The sequence below is a fragment of the Argiope bruennichi genome, chromosome 1 (assembly GCF_947563725.1).
Source record: "Argiope bruennichi chromosome 1, qqArgBrue1.1, whole genome shotgun sequence".
In the NCBI taxonomy this organism is placed as follows: Eukaryota; Metazoa; Arthropoda; class Arachnida; order Araneae; family Araneidae; genus Argiope; species Argiope bruennichi.
This window is the reverse complement of record NC_079151.1, coordinates 15,642,892-15,659,794: the sequence shown is the minus strand read 5'-3', so window position 1 is coordinate 15,659,794 and position 16,903 is coordinate 15,642,892. Positions and strand designations below refer to the sequence as shown.

Below are 16,903 nucleotides of genomic sequence, written 5' to 3'. Positions count from 1 at the left end.
TGTATTTTAGTTCGTTGATTTTTTTTAATTTATTTATCGCTAATTCTAATTTTTGTTCTAGAGACAATTCCTTTTCATTATCCACATTAGTGTCATCATAATCTTCGATAACTACCGAATTCTTCCGAATGTGGATAGATTTGTGAGTAAAAAATTTTAAGAAAATTTACTATAAAAATCAAATTTAAATTATTTTCTTTTCTTCTTTCTCATTTTTATTTTAAAAATCATTATAATTATGTAAATACCATAAGACATTTTCTATTTCGGTATGCCTTTCTTCTGTGCGATTTTTCAATGTAATACATAATTCTTCTGATAATGATGTGTGCTGTTATTTCATGACTGCAACATGAAATTTATTGTTGCATTAGCTGTTAATAAATTAAAATCTCTCCGACATAATACCTCTATAGTCAGTTTTATTGGAAGTAGAGCTGATATAGTTCTGGATATTAAGTCGAATTCACTATCTGAAATTTAATTTACAGGTTTAAGTCGATTATTGCTTTTTGGATTGGGTTTCTAAATTTCAAAAATCGGGAATTCTAAATTTCAAAAATCATTAGGAGTAAACTGTTCCAACGTGTCTTAGAATCTATTATTAACATATATTCCGTTTTATTTTCAGTTAGTATATATTTTTGTAATATGGCATTTTTTGTAGGGGAAAGTTTAAATATCTTAACAATTTTTCGAACTTTATAAATTATAGGAAGCAATTTTTGATGGGTTAATATTTCATCCTCATTAGCAATATCGTCTTCAACAGTTATATTGTCATTATCTTCATTGTCAATATCACTCTCATTCTCTTCAAAGTCGGAATCCGAAGTTTCTATATCCACAGTATTTGGATTCTTCTGTTCTTTATTTTTTTTTGGACATCTATTACTCCTATTTGAATTCCATGAGAAAAGCACAATTGCTAATTTGCACCAATCAACTTTCCAACTTTTTTCATAACTGTTGCTCCATTAGTCGTTACGGATACAATATCTTCTTTCAGGGATAATCCATGTTTCGCTAATTTAGATTTAAGCAATTCATTAAGCCATTAATTAGCTAATTAATTTCGCCCTTTAGAGAGACATAAAAACAAAAACGTATACTGTTTTGCTATGTTGGCGATCCCTGAACATATAGTGGAGACAATTTAAAAAATTTCTAGTAAGTACCGAAAAACCGGTATTTAAACTTGTGAATACCGGTATTACGAAATTGTAAAATGGCTCAAAATACCGGTATTCGGTATCCCGGTATTGCAATCCCTAATTGCAAATTCATACCTAACTTCCTTGGGGGGAGGGAGAGTGACAGTTCATATATTCAATACATTTTCAAATAATGAAATATTTAAATCACGATAGTTTAAGATTAATTCTGTCAGGATGGAACAAGTTATATCTTTGAATAAATATCAATGGCAGAAAGCTAGGTTTGTATGATTATTATTGGAACAACATTTAGTAATCAAAGCATGCAATTGTCAGTCCACTACTGGGATCGACAGTCGTGATCGAAGTGATAGTGTTCCAATGCAAATTCAGTAAAAACCTCTCACAACTAGTTTAAGGCAGAAAAACAAATCAACAGTGAATCACAAACATTTACAAAAAAAAAAAAAGAAAAAAAAAAAGAAATTCTGTTAAAGGAACAGTTTTGTTTGATAAACCCTTTATTTTGGAATTAAAAGTCAAAATTCTCATTAAGATTCATTCCGATTTAAGAAAGAACAATACATATTCGAATCTGATAACAAATATAGCCATGCACTTAGTCCGATAACGTCATAATGTATTTTCAGAGGAAAAACGTGTCTAATCGCTCGTGCCAGGGGACCGATCTTACCGAACTATATATTAATTCAAATTAAAAACAGGAACGAAGATTTCAGTTTGGCTGACACTGCATGACATGCGACATCAATCATAATTACAAATAAAATATCGCAAATCTGCGAGTTTATCTTTACTCACGCCCTTTTTGTTTCCACAAAAATTGGCAATCTATATTGATTTAAATTTGTACCTTGCATTTGACGCAATAATGAGATGACTCCATATGCGAACAAAGGCAAAGAAAACCGTATTCATAGAGGAAGGGGGGGGGGAGACGAAGAAACTACAGGAAGGAGTTCAAACATAGTAACGTCTCATTTTAGAACTACACAAAAGCTGTTCTGAAACTGACTCCTAATTTTGAATTAGATGATGACAATGAAATCTGAGATGACATCCCACTTCCTAAACTTCCAGTAGCCTCCAGCTCAAGATCTAATTTTTTTTTTCACTACAAAAGGAATTGAGAAATTATTTGAAACCCGGAGAAATAAATTGAAAATTAACTCGTAAATACTGAAAATAGAAAGAATACCACGATAAGAAATAGCTGCAAAATTTGAAACAGAGAACGTTTTACTTCGCTGCCCGTTACGTACAATGCTCATGTTTTTAGAACAGTTCAGTACTAACTGTTAAAAAAAAAATAAATAAGATGTATGAAAATACTTCCAACGAAACATGAAAATCAATCATTATAAGACAAGTAATGATTAAAAAAGAAAATCCGTTTGTTTAAGGAAGGTAATGTGGAAATCCTACTAATTCTATACAAATAAACTCACAATAATAAAAAATTGAAATTTAAAAAAAAAAAAAAAAAAAAAAAAAAAAAAAAAAATTATAGCAATTCTACATTCGTCCCCCCCCCTCTCTTTCTTTCTTTTCCCTATACAGGAATCTAAATTGCTGCATTTGATAAATAGTAAGATTATGTATTTTGTACATGAAACAGTTTCATGCCCCTATTATGCACTGACTCATCTTTCTAGCCTAAAAATAATTGCTAAGATGAAATTTAATGTATCCTTTATAAGGAATACTTTTTCTAACTCCAAAAATAGTTGTATGCACACAAAAATAATAAAGCATGGCGAGTCTTAAATTACTCTAGACCCTTTAAAAAGAATATGACTTCACATGTGAAGACATATCTTAAAATAACATTCTTATGTAACTCCGGAATTCATTAGAGTGAATATAAATATGGCCTCTCGCACAATGCGATAAAAAAAAAAAAAAAAAAAAAAAACGAGATGTAATGCAAAATAATTATTTTTGAGCAGGAAAAACTGCCTTGAAATGAAACAGCAGAAACAGCTTTGTCTATAGCACGCAACATTTAACAAACCACACAAAGCGATGATCATCTTATTCATTTCTTACAATAGATATTCACATAATTACAAGTTAAATTTTCCTCTCCATTTTGATAGTTAAACTCCACCCCCCCAACCCCAAGACACATCTATATGAAAGATTTCCTCTGACGAGCCAAATGAACAGAGCAACTTTTTTTTCACAGAAAATTAATGATCAGTAACTTTGCTATTTTATAAGATGTGTTGCTATTCTGATGAAACAGCCGATTATATTTTATAAATCTGTTATTCTTTTAAATGACAAATCCATAACATTTGAACCGTATCAGTTATATAATGCCGAAAATAGTTATTTAAAAGCATTAATGACAGCAAAACACAGATTGTTGAATGGTATTCCGAGATTACACTATATAACATTAAGCATTATAACTACAAATTTGCACTTGAATTGCAAAAAGGATCAAATAATTGATACGGTCCAATATTATGAACACTTTGCCGTTCTAAGATGGCATTACATTTGAGATTTCAACATATTTTCTGTTAAATCATATATAATATTTATATCATCCCTAATTCACACTTTATTTAAAACTAAACAATAAATGTACCTTTCCGAATAAATAATAATAAAAAATTTCTTACTAAAGCATCAAATTGTCAGTTTCCAATGTGAAAGTAATGCTGCATTTATTACAAAAATTGCAGAAATACAGGGATATGAGACAAAAGCACATATATAAACATTTGTATATTCATATATAAACCAGTGAGTGCGTTGCGTCAGCATGTACCTACCCAGAAATAGCACAAAATTTAGATTTTATATAGGCGTAAATAAAACCGACATTAAGGCATGAAGAAAAAAAAATACTATTAAAATTTCAAAATGGTATTTAATAATTCAGAAATTAGATAAAACGATCAAAAATTTATCCTCTTCTAACTATACAAGCAATTAATTCAAAACTAATTATCAACATATATTATGGCTACTGAAGTACAATTGAATTTTCTTGTGCAAGATTCAAATTGTTCAGTACCGTTTCCCGCTTTTGACATACTCAAGAAAATTCCAACAAAATGTCAAAGACCATCCGTTTTTACCACTTATAATCAACATGGTAACTTTTTCTTTTAGAAAAGATAGCATTTTAAATTTTTAACGAAATAATTGATGCATTCATTTTGATAGAAATTCAGAGTCCATAAGTACATCGGAATGACAACTCAAAAAAGCAGGAGTAAAATCAAAAAATTTTAATCATTATCATTAAAGCCAGTCAGTTATTAACACAATAATAATTCAGACAGAAGTGCACATTCACTGGCAAGAAATCGATCTAATTTTCAGTCAGGTTTCAGTTTAAAGGCAATTCGAAGTCATTATTCTTGACATATTTAGTTTCTAACTAATTCGTAACATTTCGATTGTAATGACTTAACCATAAGGTGGCAGGACTAGCAAAATATCAAAGACCCAAGGTCTTAGAAGGCCCCGGCAAAAGATGTTATAATCATGTTGACATACAGAAAATTATCGTACCATCCATAACTGAAAAAAATCGGATTTTTTGCTGAAAGCTCCATTAAGCAAATAATAATTACCATTATGTCAAATAATAAAATCTATCATATCAAACTTTAAAAAAGCAACCCAGGCAATTTGCAAATGGTCGAAAAATCCAGTTTCACCAAGTTCAAATTAAAAAATTCTGATTTGCTTTTATCTTCTGAAAGTTATTTGCTTAGTTAACTTAATTATCATGCATTAATAAACTTCATTTGGCAATTTTGAATAGTGGTCGAGTGATCCGACATTGGCATTGTTAAATGACACATATCGAGTAACTGTAAAATGCATCTCATTTCTTCTGAATAAAGGCATATACACGTTTATCAGATCACAGATAAATGTTATAAATTCGGTACTGAAATGTCAGATCTGGCCACGGTTGAAATGGCAAGGATAAACTAATGAGTGTTTGAAAGATGTTGAATCCCATTTAGATAACGGCATAAATTTCAAGAGTGGCAAAAATAATCGTTGGAATCTATAAAATTGCATGCACTTCGTTATTTTATTCCAGGCCAAAATAACTAAAGCATTCTCGAATTTCTAACTAGTTATAAAAAAAAGTGAAGATCTTGAATTATGAAACAAAGGAAATACGTTATAAGTCCAAATCAATAAATACATCGCGAATTCTCATGAATGTAGTTTTAAAATAAATATACGAGTACTTCAATATAAAAAGAATAAAATTGAGAATTCCCAAGACTCAAATGGAAAGACACGTGGTCAAGTGCTGAGTTACAATCATCACAGAAATTTCTTCATGATTCAAAGATTAACAAAACCTTACGAAAGTACGGTAAAGCATAGCGATTGAGTCACTGATAGAGAAACTATTCCACCATTTTCGAAGTCGTTCTACCACTACATGCAAATATTTTTCTAATTGATGAAACATTCTATGAAATGCATTCAATCAACTATAGAAACTTCACGTGTATTAAATTACACAAAGTTAAAATTATGACATTCGATACAGGAGTTTTTTCGTACTTCTTAAACGATTTCGTGACCATCTCCACTTTTTTCACCTCTTTAAAAATAGCTAAGCATCGCCAAATAGTTCAACAACAAATATTTGTTCGAAAACTCAATATTTCGATTTTCTATTCTATATATATAATGTAGAATAGAAAATCTTCCTTTAGGGGAGCTTGTGCGAGATACAAAAAAGAATTGTGTTATATATATTTTGCTATTTTTGTAGCTCCTTTACAAAATGTTATTCAACGATCGGAATTCGAAATGTTATTAGAACTGCGAATAACATTTTATATTCCATCAGGAACGTTGAAATTAGTTTTTGCTATATATTTTTTTTTTCATGGTTGCCTTAAAAACATTTTTTTAATCAACTGTTATATTATTCATTTCACAAAAAAAAAAAAAAAAAAATCACTTAAAGAAGGAATATCCAAGAAAGGTGGCAAACGCTCTTGAGAAAAAATACGTTGAGCGAACATCACCTTGCGTTTTTACATAGAGCATATAGAAGAGAAAGAGGAATTAAGTTTGAAGAACTGGACGAAGTGTCTTCGGGTAAAAGATCTTACTTATAACAGTTTTACCCAATTATAATCTAAGTTTAACAAGCTTAAAATTTTATATAGCATATCTAGCCCGATTTTCTATGTTAGAATAGAGGGCTGTCTGACTGGAGGGTTAATTATATCTTTTATATTTCAAGATATTACGGAGAGATCAATATTTATACATCATGATTTCTTTGTAAAAGCGGGAAATGCAGGCCGAAGAGAATGGCAGAAAGCAGGAAAAGCCAGTGTGAAGGTATTAAAAACTTCTATAGCTGAAGAATGGAATTTGCAAAGAAAGTATGTTTTATTTTCAACACGCAAAGATAATGGGAAAATAAGATCAGGCATAATTCAGAAGTGAAACCGGAGTTCGCTTGATTAGAAGAGTTTTTCGAATGAGGATAGTATATCTAAAAATGAACAATCTGATGCATTCAATTTGCCTTATCAGTTTGAAAAATTCGATCTACAGAATTTATGATACAAGTACGAAGCTAAAAGTTAAGAGGCAAACATATAAGCAATTTTAATCTGATTGTACACTCTCGAAAAGAGGAAAGAATCGGAATTTCACGGTTCCATTTTACATATAATTCTAAATATAAACTAGTTTATAATGCCTTCGCACAATATAATCTATTTTCACGAAATAAGCAAGCTCTTATTTCATTCGAGTCAATAATATTCTTCGGAGGGGGGGGGGGGTAAACAAGTAAGACAATATATCCAATTTTTTAATTCGCCATGCTCAAAAATTAAAAATCACGAGAATATTAACAACATACAGGGAAGAGGGGACTGAAATTTTAATAATAAATATTTGAAGAAAAGCCACTGCAGTTTTATTATCATGAACAATTAATTGCCACTTCTGACAGCATGTATGGAGGCGAAATCAAGTTCTCAAAAAATAAATGAAACGACCTTTCACCGATCCTACGAGAAACGTAAGAACTTATCTGGGACGGGCACGACAGAAGAATTGCGTCCTTGGGGTCAAGGGCACCAAAGAATTGAATCAAAGAAACAAATGACCTCGAAAGAGTCGATCATTCGATCCGCCGAAATTTTCATTTATAAAAATCTTGCTAAAAGCGTGAAGTAAAGGCTACAACTTTGCAAACACTTTATTAGACACACACTTCAGATTCACTCATTTAATAAAAACGCCGCAACAATTTTCCAAACTTAGATGTGCTCTATCAAATTTTCTAAACTGACAGAAAATTTTATGAGTTTTCCATCCGAATAATTATATAAATTAATAAATAATGTGTTGGAAAAAACACGAGTAGTATTTTAAAATATACCGAATACTTTCAAGCACGCATAAATAAATGATTGATATTATTTGAAAATAAGCAGAATAGAATGCCTGGCAAATCCGAAATAAGAAAATTATAAAGATTCTTCAATCCCGATACAAATTAGCACTTTTCTAAGTACAAAACTAAACTGCATCTACTGCCACTCTGAAATTATACATTTTAGGTATTTCCTTTCGACATTTTTAAAATAAGCATCAAGTTATATCAGAAAGACACACCAAGATTAATTTTAATAGTATTGACCAAATAGTTATTGTTAAATAAATTTAAAAACCTATAGTAACCAACATTTTACCTTTTGCAAAATGTCAAGCATTTTCACTTTAAAGTGTTATTTAATAATTGATATTTTTAGATGAGTTTAGTATATTGATCTTATTCATTCTTTAAATATGGACTTGCTAAACTTAAAATTTTAATAAAGAAAAATTAAAATAGTTTCTTCTATATAAAAAGAACTGACAAGATCAAAAATGACATTTACAAATTTTAGAAAATTAGCAGAATTAATAGCAAATAATTTCACATTACACCCTGTAATCAAGAGTAAGTTTTGAAATTCACATAATATCCTACAATTAATTTTACCTTTTTAAATGACCTAGTTGCTATTATATATACTATAGTACTAAATGCCTTTAAGAAATTAATGGTATACGTTGCAGTTTTCTTTCCAAATAAGTTGCAAGATAATTTTTTATTTTGGTTCGCAAAAATAAAAAAAAAACTTAATGAGAAATATTCTTATAAAGAAACATTATATCAAGCACAATTAGGACATAATGTAGAATATCTGGAAGATCGTGCTTCGCACTGAAGTTTTTTTTTTTTTTCTTTGTAAATTTATATTTTTTCGGAGAAAATACTTGGATACTAATCACATTCTGATTACATATGAATATTTTTCAATCTTCCATACTTATAAACTGGACATTTAAATAAAATGTTTAAAAAATCATGAATGCATTTAGTTTAACATATTTTTCGAAACAAACTGATACATTACAGCATTCATTTTATAGTCTTTCTGTCATTACTTATATTTTTGAACTTCAGTTTTAACACGGTGAAATCAGGTCCGAGATGGCGCTATATGACGGAGCAGATACAAGATAATACAAAAACACTAATAGTTAAAAAAAAAAAAATGTATAAAATCGCGTTTTTTCACGAAAGGCACTCATATATAAACTTAAAAAGCAAATCCTTATCTAAAATTGATACAAATCGTTAGAGCCGGTTCCGAAATACACGAAATAAATATATACACAAGAATTGCTAATTAAAATTATAAAATATAAGAATAATTTAATATTCAAATATAAAAATAGTTAAAATTTTTTAATACATTGGGGAATTGTGTTCAGATCTACAGTTGACTACTCTATTATTCAACTTTTAAAAATAACTTCTTTAAGAAGTTATAGACTTAAATTATCTAAAAGATTGCAAAAGACTAATGATCATGAACCATTTATATAAAAAAAATGAAACATGGAAGGAAATTCTGTTGAATGCCTAGTTAAAATTATTTGTTTCTTTCAAATATTATTGGAATTATTTCACAAACCTCAAGCCAAAACAAATAAAAAGTACAAAACTGACAATGACTGTTTAAGACACAAACATTTTGAAACCCGCATCTTTCATTATATAGCTTTTCACTTACTATAATATTGCCAACAAAGTATTTAAACAAAATATATTATTTTCAAATTTATATTAAAAAAAAAAAACCTGGCGGAGGGGAGTTGGGATTGAACCGAAACCATTTTATGACTACACTTCTTTTATTTCCTCCTTTGAGATTTTTATACTATTCAATAAATCACAATTTCAACTTAAATATTGCATTTAAAAGAGTCGGATCATTAAAAACGCTAAAGCTCTCTTTAATATTTATCTATTGTAAAAATTTAGAATCCAAACCAAGTTCCTATTTTAAAAAATAATGGCAATGTGAAAAACTGGTGTTTCCTGATCATGCCATGCTTAGTTCATTAACTTTGGAAAATCGGACATAAATGATATAATAGCAATTTCAAAAGACTTGAGCATTACATGAAACGAAAACTATCAAACGAAATATTCCAGTGAGAACAAGAAGTTTCATTTCAATAACAGGCTTGACAACAGTTTCTAGAATGTTTTACATCTATTTCTTGGTTTCAAAGATAAACTAGGAACAAACACTACAAAGAAATGATCTAAAGTAAATGTGAAAACAAAACAGCTACATAATTATCATAGCTATTAATATGTCGGTGATAATGACGTACCGGCTTGGCTTGTGGATCCTCGTATTTAGCCCAAATAGAACCATCTTGTAATCCTGCAATAGCAGCAACTCTACATGACACTTCGGCACAAATCTGATTATCAACATATGCTTGCCAAGACATGATGTGTAATTGAATCAAAAGTTCTACTAATTTTTCCTTGACAATGCACACCAACTCCTGTCTTACTCACTACACCCTCTTAGTTCTACTCAAAATGCCGGTGTCACGATGGTTTCGCAGAGATTTTGTATTCATCCGCTAGGGTTACAATAGGTAACTGACGATTTCTGCCAATTGGCGACACCTTCATAAAATAACTTCGCTACGCGTGTTGCTAGGGTTACTGAGCTTTCATTACATGAACTTCTCACTTTCTAGATATTATAATTATAAATTTTAAACAATACGAAAGATTGAAAATAATCGTATCATAAAGTGTAAATTTTTTAACAGTCAATTTATATTTAAGAATCATTTTCTAAGTAATTTTTAAAAAACTAGACTTTATTATCGCTTAATTTTTATAATTAAATTCTTTAATATTTTCACTTGACAATACCAATATCTTTTTTTTTAATGCGATATGACCATTGATAAGAGTCTTAAGGCAGAGATAAGATAATCGCTTGTAAAACTGCTTGCCGTTCTGGTTTCGACAAATTGCTTCTTCTAATGCATAAAAATTGTATTTTTATACTGTTTTTAGTTGAAGAAAAGCGACGCAGAAAGTCAGCTAGTTTAATACAGTTTTTCAAATGTCGGCTGGCAAAGCCAGACGATATTGTAATTTAGTTAATACCACTGATACAAATCTACAAACACCTCAAATGTTATATGAATTCTTAATCAAATCAGTAAGAGAGAGTATATTCTTGAAGCAGAAAATGTCATCTAATTAGATAATAGAGAAAAAATATTACAGGCTTAATCATAAACATTAAAAAAAATCTAAAATTATTAAATTATGAGTAATTTCAATATTTTAATTGTATATATATATATTTCAACTGTATATATGTACTAAACTTATTATAGAAATATTATAATCATCTCTACACCAAACATGATACGTTCTAAATAGTTATTTTATCAAAACTAAGAAAAACTGTAAAACTAATATTGCTTCCAAATATTATATCAGTTCAAGCTTTTGTAATTTTATCATCTTTTAATGATATGACCTTTGCAGTTTATTCTATTTATAAAGTTGATCATGGAAACAGATTTGGAGACAGATTCTCTCCAAAAATCAAATTGTTATTGACATTTTGAGTAAAATTTTAAATTCAGTAATAATTTTCATTTAGAAATATCATTTGTAAAATAAATAAAATTAAATGTTTTTGAATTCAAATTTATATTCCCAAACATCTAATGGATAAAAAAAATTTAAAAAAATACTAAACAAAAGTTTAAACAGATCCTGAAAAAATCGCAGTAACTTCAAGTATAATAATAAAATGAATATATGGATGAAGGGAAAAAAAAATCACATTAATCTTTATTGCAATATTAAATTCTTCAGATAATTCAACCAGCACCAGTCTGATATTCTTTTTCAACTTAATGCCTTAATATTTTTTTTAAAAAAATCATTATTATTCCATATCAATACTTCCCAACATTTCTTCTTTTCATACACCATTTTATTTTTGATGTTTGCTTTTGCACATTGTAAAGAATATGGGAGAGCGGGGAGCACATAGAATGATTGATCTTGACTTCAACTTTAAAGTTTATTTTTTATTATTATTATTCTATTTATGCATGCATACAGATTTTATTAATGAATTATTTTTGTGCATTTTACTGATGCAATAGCCATAATTGGCTATACTATATGATTTTTAAGTTTTTCAAAGACCACTAAAAGCAGAAATTCAAAAAACAAAATTATTTTACTTTTTTTAAGTGGTAAGTTATATGTGTTACAATGAAAACCCGAAATCAGACAAAACGCGAATTAACTAGATAAAACGCGTTTTAACAGACAGCGATAGGGAGAACCCGAATTAACCAGGTAAATCGCTTTCTAACTGACAGCGCTAGAGAAAACCCGTTTTATTCGTGTTTTGACTGATTTGTTAGACAATATAATTGAAGCCAAAATTATTATATTAAACTATACTAACTAATGCATTATTTAAAGAAAGAACCCATCATTGAAGGAATAATACTTTACTTGAATATTGTTTTAGTATCGTTATTACAAATTACTTATTTCGACATGGCAAACTGCTGTGACGGTTAGAATTGTAAAGAGAACAATTTTTCTTTCAAAAACATCTCTTTAAAGAACAATCTTTTTTATAAGAACAGCAGGTGAACCCTTGCCCGATTTCTACAGTTCCTTTTCTTGCTGCTGTCCTCAACGGAATTTCCTGATTCGGTACTCATTCTAGAATCAAGAAAATTTGCGGCGACACATCGAATTGAGATCTGAAAATCAGTGAATATATTAAATTTTTGTATCAAACTTGTACTCTGATTAGCTGTAATCTATTCCATAAATACTTATAAAGTTAATATAATAAATAATAACCATATATTTATTGAATAAATGAAGTTTAAATATCGTTTCTCACCTCGAATACAGTTTATTCAGAACTCCATCTTTCATTCCAATTTTGTACAGGCCATCTTAATTTTTTTTCAAGCAATATTTCGCAAATCAGCTTTTCTCTATCAACATCTGGGAATGGGAACAACGGTATTACATCCAATATCAAACTCGGGATGTGTTGCATCGGAGATTTTTTCATTTGTTTGGCTTGCTTTATTGAAGTTTCTTTGGCTTCTTCTCTAATTAGAAAAATGGTCGACTTACTAGCAAGCATATGCTTCCCTGACTGTGCTAATTCAGTTTCTTGCTCTTCTGCATTCATGTCCTCGAAAATTTCTGTAGTTCATCCTCGTCTTCGATATTTTTTATAATATCTGATGGCAAGGTTGAGGTTGTCATTCCACCTCTTGGTTCAATCCCAAACATAGCTTTATATGGTGATTGTTTAATTCTTGATTGTAGAGCTCAGTGTTTTCATAAATTGGACAAAACGAAGACCATTGGACAACTTTATAGTTTGATTATCCTTCATCCATGAAGCCAGCATATTTTTTGCGTCTTGGTTGTCCCTCTCAACCAAACCCTGTGACTGGCTGTGCCGAGGTTTCCAGCGAACAATCTTCATTTTTGGCCAATTCGTACATAGCTGCTCAGTAACGGAATTTACAAACTCTCTTCCATTATCAGATTGCAGAATACAAGAAGCCCCTATATGCAAAAATGCAAAGTACTTGCAAAGCAACCTCTTTCGTTCCTTTGCTCTGAAGTAGTCGTAGTAACACAATGTTTAAATGTTAGTTAAATGTTTTTGGTAAACCATATAAACCTAAATTCATTATCTGCCTGAGTTTGCGTGGCAATCAAATTCCCTTGGCAGCGCCTATTCATTTAAGAGTGAATAATAGGTTTAAAAAAAACTTTTTTGGGACATGTTTCATACATTGATAAAAAAAAAATGTGTATCCTCTCAGTAGCTATGTTAGCAAATTTTCTTGAATTTTCAATCTTAAGCCTGTCTCTATCCTCATGTCCTATGGCCACATGTGCAAATTCGAGCACCAAAAATTTCTTCAGCAGGTAAACAATATTTTATGGACTCATTTGAAGAAACCAGCTTTTTTACTCCACTGATTTTAAGAATGTCAAACCTTTTTAATCTGTGGTACTGAATTAAAAACCTACTTCTTCAACCTCAGATAAGAGAGTCTTTTATTCGTCATGTGTTACAGCTTTAAGTTATTATGTTTTTTTAATGTAAAAACCATAATTATTCAAAAAATTTATTTTTCTCATTTTTGACGTAAAAAGCTATATTATTTTCTTCACTCATCATAAATAAATCAACAGCTCAAATACGTTACTGCATGAATAAAACTAGATGACTTCACTTGTTTTGAAAATTTCCCAAGCAAGAAATTTAGATTCATATGGTTTAAATTGGACAACACCTGAAATACTCGAGAAAACGGGTTCTCCCTAGAGTTGTCAGTCAAAACGCGTTTTCCCTAAGTAATTCGCGTTTTGGCTGATTTCGGGTTTCCACTATAACATATGCATAGTTACTGCACAGAAACTAAGAATCAACTTTTGGTCCTAAGACCGTCTCTAAAATTTTAATACTAATTAAGCAACAGCTTTGATGAATTAATTCATCAATGTACCACAGATACCTCCTTCCACTAGATGTATCAATTTATGATATATAACCCTCTTATAGAACAATCAGTAGCTTAGAACTAGACAAAAGAGCTTCATTTCAACTGCTTCTCTTTCTCAAAGAACGAGACAAGACTTCCTCACAAATTAATCTACTTTTTATACAATAATTTTAGTGTATCTACACCAATATATATTTCATATATTGGAAAGTACTCTTTGTACATGTTAATCACAAAAATTGTAATCAAAATTCATTTTATTCAACATTAGATTCAAACACATTTACAGGGATCCAATCCACAATGGGATCACGACAAAAGCTTATTATTTAACTTTTAACCAAAGTAAAGTCAATATTATATACAAAATATAATATACAGCAAAGTAAGCAATGAATGATTAAAAAAGAACAATATAAAAAGAAACAACAAATAACGTGCACTCTCAAGGAAAAAATAAAATGACCTTAAAAATTCACCAATTTAGTCATTTGTGGATTTTTTCATTGTCTACTTCATATGAAAAAAAGAACAGGTTAAGAAGCTTTTGCTATTATTACTTTCAATTTTATATCAAACAAGTCATTTTGAACTGGGAATCCAAACCTAATTTTACTCAAATAATGCTATTAATCTTAGTTCAAAATTAAACAGAAAATCTGTTCAATTTTTAAAAAATGGAAATGACTGACTACCTTTTGTTCCTAATATAATTTTCCTAAAACAAACTTAAAATCTACTAACTATTTTAGATCAATTTTCTTCTTAAACAAAATGATTTTCTGTAAAATATAAATTCAAGGACTTCACATATTACATCAACTTTTTATAATTTTCTGATTATCTACATAAATTGCTTTATTTTCTACAAAATAAAACACAATTTAAACAGAATCAAAATCAGACAGAGCATTCTTCCACCTGAATAATCACAAACATTAAAACATTTTAACCTCTTCAAGAACATTTTAAAATAATAATAAGAACAAAAAACTTGGCAATATTTATTGTTCAATTAATTATTGTTAATTTCAAATCAGCAACAACTCAGTGACTTCCGACACCAATTGATCCCTTTAATTTTTATCCAAAATTTTTTAATTTTGCTTACATTAAATAAGTCTAATTTAAAGAAAATTTGCACGTATATGCCTTGAATCCTGAAGGGTTAAAATGTAAAACAAGCAATAATATAACATTTATTTGAAGGTCTGTTTTACTTTTAAGCATTTCAAATAGAACTTAACATATGTACAGCATTACAATTACAAAAATAAGACAATGAGGGTTTAGAAAAAAAAGTAACGAAAGATTTGCTATTTGTTAAGATATGAAAATAATAAATAATTACTTATGATTCCATATGCTAGTAAAAATAGTTAATAAATATACTTATTAATAATTCTGAATTCAATATAGAGTATTGCAACACAGAGTAAAATAAAAAAAAATTATATGTATAATTAAAAAAAAAAAAAACTATTTTAATACAGTGATCAAGGTCACTAACAGAGCGGCTCTAAGTAATGCAAAATAAAATTCTAGAAGTTTATTGCTACTTTCAGTAAGACTTCATTATTAAATCAATATTATATAAAACAACCAAATATTAAAATTTAAAAATGTATTTTGACTAGAAAAATATTTAAAAACACATACACACATAAGAGAAGGCAAGTATTAAAACACACAACCTAACTTTTGCATATTATGCAAAATAACATTTCTGTACATTTTTAAGCAGTACACAAGAATAATATAAATCATTAGAAAGATCCACTCTATTTGTAATTAGTTCATTTTAATAGAAATTGACTTTCACATTGTGTATTAATTATTCATATATACTATGTTCAGGGAACAATTCTATAGCATTCTTACTCCACTGAATGCAATGTATCTGCTGCAAGCATATATAAAGGCAAGTAATCATGATTACAATAAAGAGTCTATAGAATCATTTAAAATGAAAATCGCATGATTTGTCTTAAGACTGTAGCCTATAAATAACTCTTATAAAAATTGATTTTTTTTCCCATTCAAATTAAATAACTGCATTAAAAACTATTTGTTATTAACCTAGCTCAAAAGTATTCAACAGAAGTTCAAAATAAGCACTAAAAATTATTTCAATAAACTATGCTTCTATTTCACTTTGAATTATTAAATTTCAAAGTTAATAATAAAAGTATCAGAATTTTTTAAGTGTCATATCAATAATAATCTAAAACAATTTTTAAAAATTTCATATTGATAATTTAATACAATCAAATTCCTTCATTCAATGCTGCGTCAAATAATGTTTCTTGAAAGATAAAAGTTAGCAAATAATATTAATAGTAAAAAAACCAATAATAAAATCTTAAAATAAACTAGCATAGAAGGCAATTAATAAATTTTGTACATTACAATAATGCCACAAAATCAAATATTCACTGAATTCAAGATTTAACATAAAATTATGTTTATCAAATAATACAAATAATTAGTTTCCTGAAATAAAATCATTGAAAAATTATGCTTAAAAAATAAAAAAAAAATTAGTTACTAACTTAAATTTAATCCTTTAACTGCTAATAGAATAAAAACCTTCCAATTATATTTTAAAATTATTTAATTTTTTCAATTTCAATTTTTGTAAAAATAGGATTTTTTTTTATGTCTCATCTTCCAGTTTAAAAAACACTCAAGGGGAAAAAAAAAAAAATTGAACAGTAGATCTGCTTTATTTAGAATCCAATCTTTACATTTGTAGAGAAAATAAGAACTAAAAAGCTTGAAAAAAATTCAAAATA

At 28.7% G+C, this 16,903-nt stretch overlaps 1 protein-coding gene across 1 annotated transcript in view; it reads right to left on the bottom strand.

The window, feature by feature from the left end:
* The window catches only part of LOC129971482 (uncharacterized), a 31,210-nt gene extending 21,096 nt beyond the window's left edge, over positions 1-10,114 (bottom strand). The window contains exon 1 of the mRNA XM_056085299.1: positions 9,885-10,114. Coding sequence (XP_055941274.1) covers positions 9,885-10,007 — 123 coding nt within the window. The 5' untranslated portion in view covers positions 10,008-10,114. The remainder of the gene's footprint in view (positions 1-9,884) is intronic.
* Positions 10,115-16,903: the final 6,789 nt, after the last annotated feature.